At 42.2% G+C, this 20,883-nt stretch overlaps 2 protein-coding genes across 11 annotated transcripts; both read right to left on the reverse strand.

Annotated features, from left to right (window-relative positions):
- Nucleotides 1–873: 873 nt before the first annotated feature.
- abi2b (abl-interactor 2b) lies at nucleotides 874–20,403 on the reverse strand. Of its 10 annotated transcripts, none has more exons than XM_051065876.1 (10): nucleotides 20,236–20,403; nucleotides 15,768–15,935; nucleotides 15,468–15,644; nucleotides 13,936–14,039; nucleotides 9,995–10,141; nucleotides 8,489–8,610; nucleotides 5,739–5,903; nucleotides 4,614–4,697; nucleotides 3,582–3,767; nucleotides 874–3,474 (listed from the first exon to the last, which is right to left on the reverse strand). In XM_051065876.1, the coding sequence occupies exons 1-10, from the start codon at nucleotides 20,350–20,352 to the stop codon at nucleotides 3,299–3,301; spliced, it is 1,446 nt and encodes a 481-aa protein (XP_050921833.1). In that variant the 5' UTR covers nucleotides 20,353–20,403; the 3' UTR covers nucleotides 874–3,298. The 10 variants fall into 10 exon arrangements, with proteins under 10 accessions (XP_050921833.1, XP_050921832.1, XP_018516709.1 ...); XM_051065875.1 differs by having other exon boundaries at nucleotides 4,614–4,700; XM_018661193.2 differs by having other exon boundaries at nucleotides 8,489–8,613.
- LOC127139110 (uncharacterized) lies at nucleotides 7,501–8,482 on the reverse strand. The gene has a single exon (XM_051065883.1). It carries the CDS (start codon nucleotides 8,379–8,381, stop codon nucleotides 7,926–7,928), a length of 456 nt encoding a protein of 151 aa, XP_050921840.1. The 5' UTR covers nucleotides 8,382–8,482; the 3' UTR covers nucleotides 7,501–7,925.
- Nucleotides 20,404–20,883: the final 480 nt, after the last annotated feature.

Genomic DNA, 20,883 nt, shown 5'->3' on the forward strand with positions numbered 1-20,883 from the left:
TCTCTGTAGTCCAGGTGACGTGCTGCACACGCCCTGGTCTGAGCCTGAGGCCTCTTTCAACGCCTCGGTGGTGCAACATCAAAAAGTACATTTCCTCAACAACTGTGTCTGTAGTTTTTAAATACTTTGAGTTCAACTTTATACTTTGTACAACATTTCAGAGGGAACTGTTACACTTTATACTCCATATATACAAATAACAGCTGTAACTGGCTGCTTGTTTAGAATGATAAACCTGCAAACAACAACACAGTGTTAAGGATTAAATCAGTGTTTTTGCAACGTTTGGCTTAATTATAATTGAAAAAAACAATGACTAACAATGTGTAGATGATGTGTTTGGAGACAAAAACATTACATTACAAATAAAAAGAAATTTGGGTCACACAACTATATGTTCCAAACACAAAAAAACATGTACTGTAATGATGGAGTTCTGCTCCAAATGCACTCATGAATCAAGAAAGAAAAATTACTTATTAAAATACTTCATTAGGAATTATTTTTTCTGTCCATTCCAATGTGAACGCAAGAAAGCAGATAGTCAAAATGGCAGTAAATAGTCTTACTCATCTCACACCCCCTCAGATTTACCCTGTGACCCTGTGAGTTAAAAACTCAACCATGACAATAAAATGCTAAATTGTATACAGTCTGGATTAAGGGCTCAAGTGCAAACATTGCTTTGTTTTAAAGGGTTACAAGTCACAAACAGTAGGAAACCACTGTTCTTTAAGATTAAGAAATATGGAACTGAATGAGATTATGACTCCAAATATAAAGGAAGACTGAAAACCACTATCATTAATATTCCCCAACAGATTATACACATCTTAAATCCATAAAAAGAAGAACCAAGACATAACTACACCATATATCTTAATAATTTTATTGTCTTTGTTCTCATGATTTTACAAATATGATACTTCTGCAATTCAACTTTAACTGTGCAACACAATGGCATTATGGACTGTTAAACTTGACATCCCGAGGGACGTCTGTGACTCCAGGGGGCTGTGAATCCTGCAGACCGAGGGCCTCGTTTGGGACTTGTATTTTTTCAGTGTCATCCTATGTGAGCGTTATAAAACAAGAGTAGAGCTTTACATGAAGCTTGAGTGTTTACATTTATCATCATTCATTCGTCTCCCTCCCGCCTGTTCGGATTCTTTGTCCGCAGGATTCACTAGCAGCTTACACACAGGATTTTTCACCACTGACGTAATCACGGCTACTGTCAGAGGGCAGGGGGGGAGCCGGGTCCCTCCCCTCCATCCTCCCCCACAGGTCAGAGAGCGACTCCCCGGACGTGGGCTTGAAGTAAAGTTGTACAGTCTCTTTGGATGAGGCTGGTGGTACCTGGTCAGAGCTGCAGGGCTGCTTGTCTTTTTAACAATGGGTGATCTCGCCACGTAGGTTTTTGGGACACCAGTACAGATAAGAACAATGGCATGCAAGACTCACATACAGACCCACTTGTTATTATTTCTTTTTTTTTTTTTAATAGAAAATAAAGATTCTGACATAAGTACAAGCACTGAGCCCTCGCAAACACCCAACAGCCAAGCGTATTGGAAACTGTACGGAGGACGAACGATGCCTAAACTGACGGCTTTAAGAAGTATCGGGGGCTTGCGACGGTTAAAACCATTTCAACACAACAGCTGGCTTCTTTTCATATTCAGTAAGTCCTGTTTTGAGGACATAATACATCTCACATTTATATTATTTCTTCTTCTACACCTTTTTACTACAAATGTATGTGCTTTTGATTCAAAATAACTCGGGAAAACTGATGAGAAAGAAAGGAAAATAAAGATTTGTAGTTCAACGACAATCCACCCCACTCTGGCCAATTTATTGCAAATGAAGTGATAACCTCTGAACAGCAACACACACTTCAATATGGCACAAGCATCTTAGAAATGACCTAAATGCATCGTTGTCGTTGTGGGTGAATATCAAAAACCAAACCACACCATATCTAAAAATATTAAGACATTAATCATCAGTAGAGCAGAAAAGAAAAAGGTTTTTTTTCCTTGTTTAAACATGCAGTCTGCCGCTCTGCAAGCAAAACTTGACTCTGGACCCCTTTGTTAAACGGCAAAATTAACAACTGAAAGAAAAAGAAAGGAAGTTTTCTCGAATGCATATGAACATTGCAAACGATTAGCGCGCCAGTCGAGCTAATATATTTCTTCTATTATTCATGACAGGAGCTGCAGAGTAAGACTTCAAAATCCAGGTCATTGTGCAATTGAGGATCTCTGGCTTTCCTCTCTTTACTTGAGGGCTGGATGACGAATCCTTCACCCCGAAAAATGCACACTGGCCAGCAAAGTGAAGCATGTAGTGACTAAACTCGCCCCTTCGAGTGAAACCTCAGACGTGCGTGGCGCAAAAACATCTTAGATAATTAAATAAACTCTGAAAAAAAAAAAAAAAGGAAAAAATCTGGATATAAAGCACTCACGGGGCTTTCTTTGCTTTCAGACGTCTTTTCTGACCCACTTTATCTAGCTTCGTGTATGTCACTTTAAGACATTTGATGTGCTTATCTTAGTAAATGTCAGCTTTGGCACACTCGCTGCTGAGGTACCTAACTAAAAGTTTTGTCAAGTACAGAAACTACTACTTTTTCCCACCGAGGATATTGTTGTTGCATTATACTTTATATATAGAGAGGTGTATTTTTCTCTAAAATGTCTCTGGAGTGTTTAGGAGAAAATCTACACATGTAGGCATTCTCTCCTCCAGCCCTTTCTCCGAGGCTGCGACGTGAAAAATCCTGACTAAATCCCTCTCAGCAGCCCCATCTACTTCCTCACCATTTCTCCCACTACAGAATCCAAATAAATATTGTTTAAAATAAGGGCAAATTGGTAAAACAAAAACAAAAAAATGAAGCAAAATGAATGTAGTGGCCTCATAACGTAACGCAAAACTCTCAAAAAAACAATAATTCTCTCACCGTCCAGTCCTCCTCAGTCAAATAAAGAAACAAAGAAAGAAATATTACAGGGAAGGATATATCTAGAGTAGTGGTTGTTTTACAATGGCGACTATGTCGAGAGAACGACTGGGCATCAGTTTGTCATGTTGCAACTTCTTTAAAAACTGCCTCCTCTTCCCCCCGTCTCTCTTTTCTCTCTTCGCCTTTGGAGGTGATCATACTCTGTCTGATCAAAGTCTTTGACCTTTAAACCTTCGGCTCCCCTCCCTCCCCCTTCCCTTCCCCATCAAACGCTCCTCCCGCTGCTCTTCTTCTTTCCGCTCAGAGGGGGGGGGGGATTGTTCAGTCGGCGTAGTGCATGATGGACTCGACGTAGTTGCCTGGGAAGAGGCCTGTGGTCCCGTTCATCACGCCCTCGAACCAGCCATCGTCGTTCTTCTTTATCACGTAGATGATGGCGCCCTCCTGAAACGAAAGCTCGTCGTCTTTGTCGCGGGTATAGTCATAGATGGCCACCACTGAGGAACAATGGAAGGAGGAGAGCATAAGTAAACGTGAAAATAAGCATTTGTTGGTGGATTTTTCCTTTGTAAAACCGCCTCATGAGTGAGCAGCGATGGCAGACCTTTCTCCAGGTAGCTGCGTGGAGCCCATGGTGGGTCCTCCTCGGCGTAGGGGTCGCTGTACTCCACCACCGCCGACTCCTCCTCGTCCTCATCATCCTCGTAGTCCTCCGGCGGCGGGGGAGGTGGTGTAGGCTCCTCAAACACTGGCTCTTCAGCAGGTGGAGGCGGGGGCGGCACGTCTGAGACTAGAAGAGGTTTTCAGGCGGGTGGGAAATAAAACAAAACAGATTAGAGGCGAGGAGAGGAGGACAGAGACGACCGCACAGAGAGACACAGATGACTGACTGACATTCCCATGCATTAGAGACAACAGCCCATGCACTGAGACAACATTTAGATGCTCAGCACTGTGTTTTTTATTCTTTATAAAACTTTATAACCACAGCACTTCACTGATACTGAACACGAAGAACAGTACAGACACAGACTGATGTGACATGACAAGAGAAAAGGTGCACACACTGATTCAACGTGCATTTATAGAAATTTGAGATGGTTGGCTTTGTTTAGACACAAATAAATTGACATCAACATGCTCATGAACAAACACATACATGCCCCATTATGCTTATCGTATCATGCTTTACATGTTTTTTCACTCCTTGCTTTCACACACTGTTCCGATAACAGGCGATCAACCACCAACATTTGCTGCCAGAGACACCTGGAGTCAACTGTGTGTATTCAAAGATCCTTCATTACTGTGAATACAAACACTAATTTATCTTGACTCAATCCCACATCACACCATCCCGCTGCCCCAAATACTCACTCGAGCACCAAATGTGTATTAATCCACCCCTGAAAATAGTCCCCCTGTGCTCCTGCTTGACAAATCATGACATCTATTTTATGCTGGTGTTAAAAGCCATGCCCCTGTCCAAGCTGATGCTGGTGGTTGATCACTTGTCTTACTCCAATGACAAAATATTCCACCAGAAGAAGACGGATCACCGACACAGTCTGTTGGGGAGAGGACTTACAACTAATGGCAGTCATGCAGAGGGAGCGAGGAGCTAAAAGCCACTTACTAGTCTCCTGAACTCGGGCCACAAAGCCCATCAGAGGCAGCTGAGGGGTGATCTGCATGGAGGGGGGAGGGGGCGCGAGCGGGCCTGCTATCACCGAACAAAATCAATACACAGAGACGAAGGAGGACGGGGGTCAGAGAGAGAGAGTGGGACAGACATATGAACAGCAAAGACATGAGAATATGAGGTTAGAATAAACAAGAAAAGCACAGAGGAGTTAAAGAACAGGAATAAGAGCTGCACAGAATAAATGCAACAGCAACAGTGAGAAGACAATGATCTCGGCAAAGCACAGACCTGAGAAGTTTAGAATTATTCTTTTTTTGGCAGAATAAAAAATATAAGAGCCAACTAACAACTGTTTTCATAACCGGTCAAACAACCTGACAAAAAAAGGGCAAAATATTAACTAATCAATTTAGTTTGAAAAATGTCAGAAAACAGCAGAAATAACAAATCCTCATTCAAGAGGAAAGACCCACTTAATTATTTAAAACAAGATTACTGCTGACTAGTTTTCTATTGATCAACTTATAAATCAATCAGTAAATTCTTTCAGCCACATCCAGGCTGAACTCTATTCTTACTTCTGCTGCTGATAATACCGGTGGAACAGCTGAGAATATTTGTTGGTTCTAACTTTTCAAAGGTGAATATGTCAACTTGGGATCTGGGAAGCTGTGATGAACATGTTTTGCTTTGAAGAACATATCACAGACCATTTAAATACAAACGGACATTTCACTTTTAATACACATTTGTATAAGAGAAGTAAACTAAAAGTTTGGCACTTAACAGGCAATTGGACAAATGGAGGATAAAAGATTGCAAAGAGCTGTGAAGACAGAGGTGAAGACAGAAATGACACAAAAGCCAGACAGATCTTTTTGTAAAAGATGCAAATACAAGAGGGCAGAGTCAGACTGACGATCTGCTCCCTCTGAAACAGCTCAGAGAGAAACTGAACTCAGCTCATTTAAACTGTTGACAGCAAACAGGTGATGAGATAAATGAATAAATGAATGTTATTCTTGTAGCATGGCTTTGTATAACCCACAAACTCACAGGTATTGAGTGAGTCAATAGTTGCAGCTGTCCTCTGCGCGCACACACACAAATACACACCTTGGTTCTGGGCGAAGTGTGGTCCACCGTTGAGCTGGCTCTGGTTGTGGGCCATGTTGGGCTGACCGGTGACAGACGAGGGTCGGCGGTACGGCAGGGAGCCTCCCACTGGCGGGTTTTGGGGCTGCTGCGCCGGGCGGTTCATGCTGTAGAACTGAGGAGCACCTAAGAGGAGACGACACCAGGGGTCAGCAGAGAGTCATTTACCATGGGTGGGGAGCAGGAGAGGAAAGTCCTGAACTGCACAGTCAAGTGAACTGAGCCTTGAGGAAGTCTTCTTTCCATCTTGTTTTTACATTTCATGCTACCTCGCCTTTCATTTTAAATAGACTGATATATGGCTCTCTTAAAAAATAATCCTGCTGTATGTCTTGTATAAGCATATTTGTTAATGATCGTAAAAAACAGGCTCTTGGAAGAATATTTGTTTAAAACTGGACAACTAAAGCAGCTACTGGGGGAACAATAACTTATTAAACTTATTTTTTTAACAGCAGCTCAAAGTGCTTTTATCTTTGAGTGTCAATGTTCAATTTTAACGGCCATATTTATTTCACTTCATGTGCATTATTCTCTAACTATTTCACTGTTTATATTTGTGCTGTGTTATGATGAATCTTGGCAGTAACCTGTGAAACACTCTATGAAAGGTGCTATACTAATCAAGCCTGACTGAATGATTCATAGGAGATGCTTCACAATATTTTATGGCTGTGAAGAATCCACTGCCAAAATAATGTGTACAGCCAGTACTACAGTATTCTTTCCAACTGTTTCCAACCACACATACTTTTAATAAAATATGATAAATCTGGGTCTGAGCCAAAAAATGGCATAAAAATTCCTAAGTTCACTGTCTTGAGAGAAGATCCTGCAGGTTACTCACCTAAACATTTGGTAGGGCAGAGTAATTTTTCAATTTCCACGATTCATCAATATTAAAGTTTGTCTGACAGTGTTCATTTTCTACCCTGAACAGCAGCACTGAACATAATTACAGATAACTAAAATATCCAGCAGCCACAGGACTAAGACACAAAGAAAAAAACAAATAAATACACATGAAATGATGAATTCACTGTGAAAGCATTTCACCACACCGCTCATGCATTATAGATCAGAACAACATCATCATCATCATCAACACAGACACAGGCAGCTGAGGAGATGCTGTGAAGAATGAGGAGAGGAGAATCCAGCAGCAGTGAGGGAAAATGCAAAGTCTGAGGTAGGTGGCAGAAGAGCTGCACATACACCAGACCTGTGGTTGAACGTTATCTAGACACTTTAGATAAAAATTCTGCAGTGAAGTGCTCTACAGTGACCTTTGAAGTTGAATCTCTCTGTCAGCACTCAGCTGTTTGTAGAAAAAAAGCAGGAGATTCTACACCACATTATCTTGTTTACTCAATTTCCCACTGCCAATATTGTGTTTTCAAATAATTTTTGATTGAGCATGCAGCCCTTAGGAGGTGGACAGGTCTTAATATGAAGCACAGAACAACATGGTTTGTGTCTGAAAGCTCAATCTACCTCTTTAACAGTTATTAAAACCTCCCTGCCTCTCAAATCTGAAAGCTGTCAATCAGTGGAACTGCATGTCATGAGACACAAATAAAAAATGTTGCTCCATGGTGCAACTAGTGTCCAAAAACTGCACCGGGTAGCTTTAAAAAGATTTCTAAAGGACTAAATCTGAATAAATATCAATATAAATGTCATTTTTTCAAGCATAACTCCAATCATTCTCTGGTTCCAGCTCTGAAATGAGAAACTTTTCAGCTTTTATTAGTTTTATATCATTAGAGACTGGTCACAGTTTTGGGTTTTGGACTGTCAGACAGTTGATACACCTGAGGGTATCAACTTGGCTCTGAGAAATTGCTACAAGCATTTATCACTAATTCTTCATAGACTAAGAATATAAAGCGTTGGTTGCACAATTTGTTTCGCCTTTATTTTTTTTACCTCTACTTCTATCGGGTCAACCTTAATACCAAAGACCTGACCTGGACATGATGGAGTGTGAGTGAAGTTGAGCACATCTGTCACACTGCTGGCTTGATGCTCATGTGCCCTTAGATGCAACAACATAAGCTTTAAACATTTTTAAGCAGATATCCTCAACAGCTGAATAACTGAATATCCTGGGTGACGACATGCCGCTGGATGAACACATCTGGCTCTTCAAGCAGGGGGATGCATGTCAGGGGAGGTGGGATGGAGGGTGTGCAGAGGAGAGGGTGAGCTTCTCCCACGGGGGTCACACTCACCTTGTGCGGGGTTGCCGTAAGTAGCGGGGCCTGTGCCAGTGGGAGCCGTGGAGGCAGGGAGCTGGGGAGGGGGTGGGGGTACAGGCGGGATCTCTATGGGGGGGTTGGGGGCCTGTGGGGGGCTGTCTAGGGCAGAGGTGGGAGCCCCAGGGGTAGTGGCAGAGGTGGCGGTGTTGGGGGGAGGTTTAGCTGGGTTGGATGGGGCAGGGGCTGAACCTGAGGGGTCAAAGGCCAGGGGAGTGAAGAGGTAAAAATAAATGAAGAAATAAATAAGGAAGGAGAGAAAAGATAGGTGTGGGAGGTCAAGACAAGAGAAGAGTGAGAAGGGAGGAGAGGATTGCAGCAGATCCAGGGTTTCACACATTCTCATTTGACTTAGAAACAATTAGTAGAACTCTTGAATACTGAACAAAGATTAGTCAAGTTAGTTGGTTTCAGGCTCATTTATCCTGCAGGCAAAGAGGAAGCAAGTGTTACCTGGGAAGGCAGTGGGTGGGGCTGGGGTCGGAACAGCGATGGGCACGCCCACGCTGCCGCTGCCGCTGTTCTCTCGGCTGCTGCTGCGACTGCTGCTGGGGTGGCTGCCTCCGCTGCTCCCACTGCTGGTGTTAGGGCGGCAAACACGTCAGACCACAAACACTCAGACACACACTGTCACGTTGTCACACACTGAGACCTGTAGAAGAAGCTGCACCTCGCTAAATCTTCCTTACATAAAAACATTAAGGCTTACATTTGAAAATAGTATTTATCTTTTCATGAAATGCTGGTACCTGACATAAGCCTTTAAACCAATCAGTTGCAGGGACTAAGGAACCCCAGGAACTTCACTCAGGAACTGACTTAGAAACTTAAAAACTGATTTTTAACTTATTTCAAACAAGCACTTACTTTAATGCAGCTGAGTTTAATTTTACACCATATCACTGTCATTCATCTTTCTTATTCAGCCTTGTATTCCAGTTGCATCACAACAGTGGATGTGCAATCAGCCTAGAATAACTGAGTTCATGTAATCTGTGTTCAGTGTTTCCTGGCTTCTCAATAACCCAGACTAATAATGTGGCACCCTCATGAGCATTGATGTGTTAGCGTGAGCTGTTATGCCTTTGAAATGACTATGTCACAGTGATAAATAAAAAAAAGAGCAGCAGAAGCCTCACCAAGGACACGACACAGGTGACGCAGTAGCGACACAAGACAAAGACAAAGATATGACACGCTATAGAAGCAGGAAGCATCAAGACACATGGGGCAGACTCTTTGTTTGACAGAAGAGAGTGCATGGCTGAGAGATGAAGAAAATGAGCTGTGGATGGAGCGGTGCAGATAAAGACTCGTGCTGAGAGGAGAGTCAGGGAAAGTTATCTCGTCTATTTCCGGACCAGAAATGTTGGCCAACAGATGGGGCGCACTGGTGAAACTTTCCATGTTGTCCCCCACACCCTCCCCCCAAAAACCCCATGCTTTTACTTTTCTCACAGCAGACAGGGGAATCTATGAATATCTCTCCGTGTTTGGGATGAAAGAGTGTCGTCTTGGAAGACGAGCTGACACTGGGTTGACAGGACTGTGGGGGCGACGCTGCCTATTTAATGACTATTACCATAGGAACCTGCGTCTAGCCGTGCTAAATACAGCTCTGGATCTCTACCTCGTCCTCATTTCTTTGTCCTTATGTGAGCAGCGAGGAGAGCATACAGGTGAGGGATTTCCAAAGAAAATGTCCATCAGGGCTTTCCCCGAGAGCTGAAACTGCTAAAAAATGTGAGTTTAGGGGGAATAAAAACAGGAGAAGGGAGTAAAAGTGATTACACTTTCCACGATGAGTTATCTCAGAGAAGAAGTAGTGGGGGAAAGATGTTCAGAGGGTGGCTCGCGTTTTTCAGTGTAAGAGAGAAGAAGAATGGGGGAGGAGGTACAGGAAAAAGGGGCTTGTTTAAGACGTGTAGAGAGGCATGCTAGGGAGGGGGAGGGGGGTACCTGTACGTGCGGTTCCTCTGATTAACGGATGCAGTGCGTGCAGGGCTCTGCTGGGGGTGCGCCATGTTGCGCGTCGGGCTTGAGACGTAGTCGTTAGGGACAACGGGCGGACGCACCGGCTCAAGCGTCCTATAGGGGGAGTGGCGCCTGCGAGAGGGTCAGGAGGACAGGAGTCGAAGGAGGGAGGGAGGAGGAGGAGGGGAGGTGGGGCATCCACAGAGAAGTGTAGGGGAAGCGGGGGGAGGAGGGGAGGAGGAGGAGGAGAGCAAGAAACAAACAAGTGCAAACTTAAAAAATGGGGTGAGACAGGTGGTGAACATCGGGGTCGGCTGGGATCCACAGGTGTTGTCGGCCAAACAGCAGAGACGAAGTCAGGACGAAATGCTATCGCTGCTGTCGCCTAGAAACCACACTTCTGTTGGATGTACACTGTACACTTGGTCTAATATAATGAAAGGAATGTGTATTATCTAATGTTCTGCAACACAGAGATTTCTGCTTTCCAAAGACTTGGAACACAGAATAAATGCTACCTCCAAAATCCTTAACTTTATCACATGGGAGAAAAATGATGTTCCCCTGCAACACCAGTAATAATTTTAGTTTTCTCTCTCTCCTAATCTGGTCTACATAGACGACAAGAGTCTTAATGTTACTATATTTCCATCCGACTGTCCAGCACATTTTACGCCAACTTCAACAAGAACACATGTGAGGGATTAAACTGGCTTCCTGAATGTCAAAGAGGTATTTCAACACATAAAAACAACTGAGGGCGTACACCTCACTTAAGTTACTTTGAGAAAATCTTAAGGAAAAAGCTTTAAGTTTCTCCATGATTAAAACCAGGTTCAAATCCTGAATTTGAAAGTTAATTTAGCACAGAGAGAGTCACTTTACTGCCAAAATACAAGCTTGTTCTGTTCTTTCCCTGAGAAAGAGACAATCTGAGCTTGAAATGCTGAACTTTTCTCTGGAGGGAGCAGTTAACGGTAACTGAACAGAAATCAAAATGACAGTTTTCTGGATGAGATAAATGACAAAATAAAAGATAAGACAACGAAAGCTATGCTCAAGTGATACTGAAGTGATACCAAAGGGGCCTAAAGTATTAGAAATGGGCGTCAGATTCACTGGTGTCGCTGACCAAGATTGTGAATCCCTGCCTACATATTCTGAACTAGAAACTTGCAAATTCATTAAATACAAACACAGAAAGCGATTTTTAACCCGACAGCAGCGCTATGCTAGTGACGTCCTCGCTTTTTAAAAATGGGGGGTAAAAAAGAAAAAACATAACCCTGAGATTTACTGATCTGGGCCTGAAAAGATGCACTGGCATGTAAATTTCCCAGCTGACACAGTGGGGTGACCCATCTCTGAGCACTGTTGCTATGGCAAAACGTTGCTATGAGGAATATGGGGCAGCCAGGAGTGGGCGGGCTGGGTCACAAACACATAACTGAAAGTAAATTTGAAAAACAAACGAAGGGGAAGTTGAGTAACAGAAGAGACACGATAAATTAAAAATCACAAAATAAGATGTCCGCCCGTAGCCACAGGCTGCGGCAGAGGGTGCATCATGGAGGGTTGGAGCTGTGGTTGATCGGCATGCGTCTTGAAGGGACAGAGACACAAACACACAAACTAACACACACACACACCAATACAAAGGGACACTATCACTCATAAACCCAGAGACAGACAATTCTGGAGGTTATGGGGAGGGGGCGGACACATATAAACATACACACACAGACATTTTCCCACACACACACACAGAAACACAAACAGCACTTGACGCCCAGGAAGGTCCCAAGGGTGACAAGAACACAACATTTATGTGCTGCACTAGCAGAGTCCCTGTGGGATAAGAGATACCTTCAACAGTCAGACACAGAACAGAAAACACATCAGAAACCTCCACAGCTTTAGGATCATGAGCTCGTACAGAGAAAATATAAAAACATTTACAGGTTATCCCATTAGTTCTGCCCTTATTGTGAACACACAGTGACAGACACACAATCAGGGTGAGAAATGACCACACACTATTGGTCAGATGATGGCAATTTGTCTCTTTAAGAGGTTGTTCTCTGATTAAGACAGAACGGCTTCTCTCTGCTCTTGAAGTCAAAACGTAACATGATGCGACTGATAGCTGTTGATAATTTCCCACCATGATTCGTACTGCCATCAAGAATAGCTGAATTTCTCACTGTGACCTTTGTGATAATGTTCCTCCTGTGTCCTGGCATTAGACAAATGCCAATAAAAGGTTGAAGACCGGGAGATCAGAGAGCTCGGCACCTGCACGACATTCTGCTAAAACCCCCGGCTCACTCAGAAACAGAGGGGCCTTTCCAGATCAAATTACATGTCTCTCTTTTAATTTTAATCAAACTGCATGCTGAAATTTGACAGTTTAGTATTTCATGGACTCTTTATTTAGTCTGGGGCAGAATGGTGGCTGCACCAGTTAGCATTCTCACTGCAGGAAGGACTTTGCTTGTTGTCAGCAAATTTGCATTGGTTTCCTCTGGGTGATACCATTTCCTCCCACAGCTTAAAGACTATGCAAGTCAGGTGGACTGGAGCCTCAAAAGCTGACCACTGATAGAAATGTATCAACACCTGCTTTCACATTGGACTAAAATCTGCTTCATCCAATTTCACAACTCAAGGATTTTATTGCCGTGTGCATTAATATGCCACCAGTGCATTTTCATAAAATATCCAAGTACAAAATCCATTGTGGCACATTCCAGCCCAAAGTTCTGCACCTCAGTTTGTAATAAAACACCTGGGCACCTTTTACAATCAAAGAAGCCATCCCAGCAAAACAGAGGAAAGGCTTATTCTGGGAGCATCATTTTTTTCCCTCTGAAAGTGAACAGAGACCTTGCAAATTAACATAGCAAGTGGGCATTAAAATTCAGTGACATTAGCAAGTCCACTGGAATTTAATATTTTATATATTATTAATATTAATATATTAATGGCATAAATGTTGCCAAAGGCTGGCATCAAATGTCTGGTTAGATTCACAATCATGTTTATTTATATTTTATTTATTTTATTATATTTTGTTGAGCCAGTTCCTGAATTAAAACATGATTTGCTTTTTTCTTTAGTTAAAGTATTTGCGCAGTGGCTTCTGATTAGATATTTCTTAAAGTAGGATACTGAAAACGTATCATGTTGGCTTCTGTACCAAAACTAGAGTTTAATATTAGCACCAGAATTGAAAAACAATTCATGCTCCTATTCTTCATCTAGAGGCAACAAGCCAAATCAACTTCTCTGCCCATGTCTTGAAATCTTTACCACTTCTTTTCGTTTGAATTTCCTCCCAACAAAAGTTTGTTTCAAATGGCAAACATGGAGCATTTCTCTTTCCCAGCCTTTCACCCTCCAGGGGAAAGACCATGTATGGATAATGAGGGAATTAATTATTGTTTTTAAATGTTTTCATATCATGTTGGAGTTAGGAGCCTTCCCAGTTGGAAAAGAGTCTTTAACAATGCCTTAAGATGTCTGTGAGGTGTGTTAAGTACATTAGAGACCATAATAGAGACAAATTTCAGCATGAAGTTTGATGTAAAAATCTCTCCTGATTAAAGAGAGAGAGGGAGAATTGAACAAATTAGGCTGAAGAGCTTTTTAAAACAGGGAGACTCTCAACCCCAGTCTCCCCAGCAGAGATGAAAAAGCAAAACAAAGATTACCACTGTGATGAGAACTGGCACTGAAATGCATTTTAACCACCCTAAGGACACTAATTAAACACGGAGGTAAAAGGCCGATGATGAAACTGGGAGCAACCAGGTCCATCTGAAAGCCACAAAACACACACACAACACTCAGCCTCTGATGGACACAACTCTTGCCTCCTCACGCCCATCTGAACGCGCATCAAGGCGCCGGCACAGTTAACATACCCAAGGGTCCCTTTGCCCGTCATGGGTGGGCTGGGGGGCTTCTGTGTGGGGGGGTTGGTGCGAGGGAGTCCGCCTCCTCCGGCCTTCATGTTCTGAGCGCTGGCCTGTGGCAGGAGGACATGGGGTGAGGATACTGGTTGGTTTACCAGGGTAAATTTGAGAAAGAGAATTAAAACATAAATAAAAACCCTCACAGTGGTTACCTGTCTTTAAAGGAATAGTTCACATTTTAAGAGCTAGGTGATAAGATCAATATTACTCTCACATTTATTGGTTTAATATGAGGCTGGGGATGGTTAGCTAAGCTAGCCAGCATCATACTGAACAGACAGACTCTTCTTAAAATGTTTCTTAAAAATGTAAGAAAACAGAAAAGACTATTCTCACAGCAATGCAAAAAACCCTCATTCAGAAAACACAAAACCACCTCCCTCCTTCGAGGCTCTTACTTTGAAAGTCTTACCTTAAACCTTTGCAACCACTACGGTTGATTATAAAGACAAAATTAGGCAAGCAGAGAGAGAAAGGAAGAGAAGAAAATCAGAGGATTAGTGTGTGAAGGAGAGGAGAAAAACAACAATTATTCATGCATGTGGTACATAGAGCCGAGCTGGTAAGATTCAAGCAACAATAGCTCAGTGTTAAAGATCGGAGGAATTTGTTCTTTGAGACCTTTGTAGGGTCGAAGCTTGGCCGTTCGTTGGCTGGGAAACAAGCTCGTCTTTGTTCACAAAGTCAATGGGTAACTAGCTTTCCAAAAAAACGTTCACCTTTTTATTAAATAAAATCATGATTGGACAAGAACCTGTTTGCTGTAGCAGGTGACAGATTTACAACAACAGAAGATATATTCAGCAGAATTTATATCCTGGGTGACATTGGTTTCCCAGCCCAGTGAAAAGCCTGACTCATTGATTTTTTTCTTACATTACTTGTCACTGAAACCCAGTAGTGATTATTTGACCTCTATAAGTCCTTTCCATTAGATTTTCTGCAGTGAATAGCCCACATTAATCCCACAACACAAACACAATCCTGCATCTGAATTCCAGACCTGTCTCCAGACTGTATTCTCAACATTTTTAAAGGGCTCATTAAAATGTTAAATCTCATTTTTCCTCTAGTAGCAGTGGTTCTCAGGCTTTACTGTACTTGTGATCCCTTGTCACAGAGAGCATTTCAATCCAAGAGTGACTTTTGTTTCTCAGATTATCCATTTAAATCAGTTTAGAGGCCTGAAGATGTGAAACTACATCATATTTCATATCAAAAAAGCAAAGATTAATCAAAGGAAGAAAAACAAACTAAAATTTTGTTCTTTACCATCTCCTATCTCATAAATCATCTCAAAGAAAGTTGTTGTGTTTCCTATTTATTTCACTACTGCCCAAATTCACTGCTTGTAATTTTCCCACCCACCCTGGTACAAACACAGAACTTAATTAAGACCTTTCTGTTGGACTGGCAGCAGTGATTCTTCCACACAATTAAGTCTAATTGGTAAAATGAAGGGAAAAGGAGAAAATGACCACCTTGACTCCGTGGCCCATGTCGTCTAGCAGGCTGTAGTCGATGGGCTTGCGGATGTAGCGTACAGGCCTCTCTGGATTGGCTGGGGCGATGATCTTGTGTGTGCGGGATGTGTTCTTGTTGGTGGTGAGGATGCCGATCTCCCGCCGCGCTACCTTCTCTTTGTGGATGTCCACTGTCTGAGGACAAGAAGTTAAGGACAAGACATTTTCTTTCATTTCATTTTTAAAAGTTCAGTGAGTCTTTGGCATATTTAAAACTTTGAGGAAGGGCGTTTGTTTTTGTGTGTCTGTGCTCCTGACCTGTGAGATGTGGTTGATGGAGGACTCCATGCGGCGGAGCTGCGAGGCCTGGATGTCCAGCATCTGCAGGACATTGTTGGCCAGCGTGTTGATCAGGTAGGCTACGCTGGCCAAAGACTGGGTAGTGTAGTTCTTGGTCTCCTCCAGCGCCCTCTGCTTGTCTGGAGACTGGATGAGGGAAAAGAGAGGAGACTTTTGAATATACCTGGATTTTACTGTGTGAAGATGAAGCTGTTTCTCCAGAACCATCAACACTGAGTGGGGAGGGTGAAAATTCTGCTTTTCGCTCAAGAAGATTCAGAAAATACTGATCAAACCTGCGACTTAACACACAAAAAGCCATCCTGAAATCAACCAGTCCAAGATGATGTGGTCAAAAAAAGTCAATGATTTCCTGTGGACTTGTCTGAAACAACACTATTAGACTGAGGAGGAAAAACACACAGACCAGCAGCAAATTCTCACAACTGACAAGCTATAGTTTGGAAAACTCTTGATATTTTTCTTTAAGCACAAAATCAAATGCTGAAATTGCTGCAGATTACTCTCCTGTTTCTCCTGAGTAATTACTGCAGCTCTGATATGAAAAATCTCAACTTGGCGTAATGAAATGAAGATAAGGAACTTGTGTTGAATTGTTTACTGTGACAGATGATCTCACTCTGTGACAGGTGCTCATGTTCCTGCAACACATGCTACAAGTTAACACGGTGGGTAAAATAAATCTCAGCATCTTCATTGCCAACATTCTGAAAATTTGTGATATTGTGAAATTAGAGGCTAAAATTAAAGCAGTAACAGCAATGCCAACAGTTATAATGGCAAACAGGTGACAGTTTTTAAGTCAGCTAAATAACACAACAGTTTCTGATTTGGTCAAATATTTAAAGCATTTACAGCTGGCACCATTTAATCTGATTATCAGTCCAGATCCCAAAGATATTCAGTTTATGGCAAAGAACAGCAGCAAATCTTCACACCTGAGGAGATGAAACTTAAGATTTTTTGCTCTTTTTTTGCTTGAAAAACAATTGAAAAGACTGAATGACTGATCTTTGCAGCTCTGATCTGTTCTCAAGTATTTTTGACAGGATGTTAAAGAAGTTAAAACTGCTGCCTTGCTTTGCTGTGACACTGAGATATCAGACTCACATGTAAACATAATACACAGGGTGCCTTCTTTTATTTATAAAACCTAAACTAAATATCACCCCTGCAGCACTGAGACAAAAGGAACAATCCCAGAGCAGAGCCTGTTGTACATCCCAAAAGTGAAAACACTGACAGGGAGCTGAATGCAATTTGTGGCAGCGACATGAAGGGAAACTGCTGCTGCTGACGTTAAAAAAAAATAAAGCTTTAATGGCCAGGAAGTGAGTAGCAGGTAATACAGCTGCAGCCAGTGTAAAAGGAGTCTTGTGAGCTGCTGGTTGGGCCGTGGGCACAGCGTGGGCACATCAACAGGAACATCAAAGGGCAGAAGGATCAGCTAATGTCTCTGCTGGGAATCTGCGCTCCTCACTGACACTGCACGCAGGGCTGGGCTGTAACACACTAAGAGCATTTCATTTTTAAGTGAAAGCAACTATTTTGATCATCATAGTCATTTGTCAAACCAAAAATTTCTTGTTTTCGTGTCTAACGTGCTTTTACGTGTTTAATGTGACAGTAAACAGAATATCTTTGGGTTTTTGACAGTTATCAGAACATTTGAGGAATATGAAGATGCCACTTTGCTCAATTTTCACCATTTTAATCAATAATCAAAGTGATCATGAGCTGGAGCCCTAAATATGAGTAATTTAAAAGGAGCACAGAACACTTGGCAGATTAATGAATGATGACAGTAAACACTAGTTGCAGGCTGGGTATTCACAATTCACAAGTTAGTCTTAATACTGATCAAATATTAACTGACGAGAGTACCTAAGACAAACTGTTTTAAACAGCCAGAGCTGAATCTTAAGTCTGATCAACAGGAACATTAATCTGCAACTAATTTAATAACCAGGTAATCATTAAAAGCATTTTTAAGCAAAAAGAACATTTCATGGTTCCATTTCCTCAAATGTTACAAATGACATTTTCTTTTAAACAAACTAGAGAAAAAGCACTTTATTTGATAATCCGTTAACTGTTTAAAACATTTTCCTGACAAAAAGGCCAAACATTTGATGGTCTTATCTTCTCAAACAGGAGGATTGGCTGCTTTTCCTCATATAAGAAAATAAATTGATTATCTGTGGTTTCCGGAGGCATCATCGTGGGGAAATTAACTACTTTCCCACATCTTAATCTATTAATGTGAAGAATAAATCAATAATGAAAGTAATAGTTAGCTGCAACCCTAAAACAAAACCGTTAATCATCTGTTGTCAAACCAGCATTTGCTTCTGTGAGCACGGCATAGCAGCAGATTGATTACTAGATGAGAAGTAAACACACTCTGGGACACAGCAGCCTCTGGGTCATGATTGGTTATTGACTGATTGATTACATTTAATTTTTGCTATATAAGACTACAGCTGTGCTACAATAGATGACAGTCAACAAGGGTCCAACAGATCCAGGGCTTCCCATAGATTTCTCCATATTTCTGTCACAGTCATAACAATATAACCTGACCTGTGTTATGCTGTTTTACCATAAAGATATAAGCTGACTCACAATAAATACAGATCTGATATTTATAGCTAAACTGATATAACATTAAACTGAAGATCACGAGAAGCAGCATAATATGTAGCTAACAAGCAGGAATTTCCCCACAAGTTGAAGCAGCAGCAGCGTCCTCAGTGGAAACATGTCCATTCCCTTTTATGTGAAGCAGACTGTGGAATCACAAAGTGCAATCCAATGTAACAAATCATCAGGCAGTCTGCAAACAAAAAGCATTATTTCAAGGAGCGTGGAGGGTGCAGCTCTGCCCAAGTACGAGGACAAACGGGTTACGTGGCAAAAAGTCAGGAGTGTAGCTGCAGCTGATACCTGCAGGGCAGGAAGGAGACATTTTTCATTCATCTAATTTTGTATGTCTTTCCAGGAAACATCAATGGATACTGATATCTGCTTATGAACCATTTTACACTTTGCTTTTTTCTTTAAAATTCAAATAAAACAAGCAAGTACATAATAACTGTGGCAACTAACATGTATAATTAATACCAAATTGCACAGGTGGAAAAACTAAATCAAACAAGCACAGTATTCTGCACAAAGCAGCTAAAGAATTAGTAATTTATCACACACAAGTTCAACAAGTGTCCATACCGACATGACTAATGTTAAAAGACTTAGAGACAGACGTGGTGGAGCAAAGATGTGAATTATGGAGACATGAAGTATCCCACCAAACATCCCCCAGATTAATACTTCTGTCTAACTAATCTATTAGTGGTAATACCCGTCTAGCAGCAGCTGGGTAAATTTTGCATGGTGAGAAGAAACCAGGGCAGCAAGCCAGACAGCAAGCTGCCAACATCCAAGGGCCGCGGCCGCCTCCTCCTTCTCAGGGGCAACCTGTCAGACCTGATCAGCCCTGTTCATCAAGGATGTCAGACTCCGGTATCACACCTTGTCAAAACCTCTTCTCGCTAACACTGTCGCTCCAAATTTCTCACCTATCAAAGCAAAGCCTGCAAAGTCTGGGATGAGAGGAAGCTAAGGTGACCAGAATTGCACAAGAAGTGAGATCACACCTGCAGCATATCACGAATAAAAGGATCTGAATGGGACTGATCGACTGCTCTCAACGCACACATAAAACCCAAAAGCTATGCAAATCAGCAGCAATTTCTGAACACGTTGACACAAAAATGCAACGTGACACTGTCTTTTTTTAACCTGAAGCACAAGGTCTGAATGGAAATCAGCAATCGTAGCTAAAGAGCCTTTAACTTGAGTATTTTAATGGGTTAATTTCAGTGTATATGTGGCTGCAGCATTAAGAGTCCAACATCATAAATCAGTGGTTTATCTTCTGTCAACCACAGCTCATCGGAGATTAATCTGGCTTGATATCGCGTCCTACATCTCCGGTCGGGTGCCTGATCAGCTGGCTGCTGTGGCGGCAGTGATTGATCCCGCAGAAAGCACAGAAATTGATTTTCACGGTTCCTGTTTGGTTATTTAGACCGTGGGTGATGCCGAGCAGCTGGCTAGCAAGCTACCTGGCTAACGCGCTAGCCCACCGTGGACGTACAAGTCACACACACCCCTTATGTCGATGGGAAAACCCACCCAAAGCACTGATGCTACATTTTGTCATTAACGAAGCTTAGGGACTGACAAATCATATGTTAGTTATGTGAGAAAATGCCCTGACAGCGGGATGTTTTCGCTTTAGCCGAGGCTAGCTAACACATCGGTGGCGTTAGCAACAGCTAACCCAGCATCAGTTCGCCCCGTCGTGGTGTCGCCAACCAACAAAACCGCACCGCCTTTACTTCCACACATGTGACAGCCCTACCTGGACATAGTTGCTCTCACAGTACTCCGCGACTCTTTCCAAATTAGTGAAACTGTCTAGTAGTGCGCTTCGTCCTGCTGGAATCTCCTCTTCCAGAAGCATTTGTAGCTCCGCCATTTTCACATCTTTAGCGGAGCAGTGAGTGTGTGAGTGGAGCGGGGCTCGCTGGCGCCACCGCGGCGCTGAGCGGTACTGCAGGGGTTCTCCCTGAGAGCAGGGGTTCCCAAAAATTAATAATGTTAAAAACAGAAACGCATTAAGAGCAAACTCCCCGCTGGTAAAATGCTTTTGGGGTTATGTGGTTTGTAAAACACGCCAGAAACAGCTTGTAATAGGTTTATTCTAGGCATATATATCTTTTATTAGTTTTCAGTTCAGTAATATTGTACTTCCACAGCAACTCAGTGAATGAAATACTTGCAATAAAAATAAGACTTAATTTATCCAGGTTGATCTCTTTTTTATTCAGATATAGTGCAGCAGGCAAGGCTGGATTACCCACATGGCAACTGGTTTACTCCTCATCGTTTATTATTATAAATGATTATTATTTCATCAATGGAGAACTGTAAGGCTGAGTGTATTATCAATACATCTGACAATTTCTTTCATAAATTCATAAATCAAAAAATAGTGGCACCATGGTCC

Source organism: Lates calcarifer, linkage group LG7_2 (assembly GCF_001640805.2).
Source record: "Lates calcarifer isolate ASB-BC8 linkage group LG7_2, TLL_Latcal_v3, whole genome shotgun sequence".
Lineage (NCBI taxonomy): Eukaryota > Metazoa > Chordata > Actinopteri > Centropomidae > Lates > Lates calcarifer.

Excerpts from the sequence above, each read along its gene's own strand:
- LOC127139110 (XM_051065883.1), bottom strand. The coding sequence starts at position 8,381 with ATGAGAATGTGTGAAACCCTGGATCTGCTGCAATCCTCTCCTCCCTTC.
- abi2b (XM_051065874.1), bottom strand. The coding sequence starts at position 20,352 with ATGGCGGAGCTACAAATGCTTCTGGAAGAGGAGATTCCAGCAGGACGA. Across the intron at positions 15,936-20,235 it reads GTGAGAGCAACTATGTCCAG|TCTCCAGACAAGCAGAGGGC; the intron begins GTAGGGCTGTCA and ends TCCCTCATCCAG. Across the intron at positions 5,904-8,488 it reads CCCACCCACTGCCTTCCCAG|GTGCTCCTCAGTTCTACAGC; the intron begins GTAACACTTGCT and ends GTCTCCTCTTAG.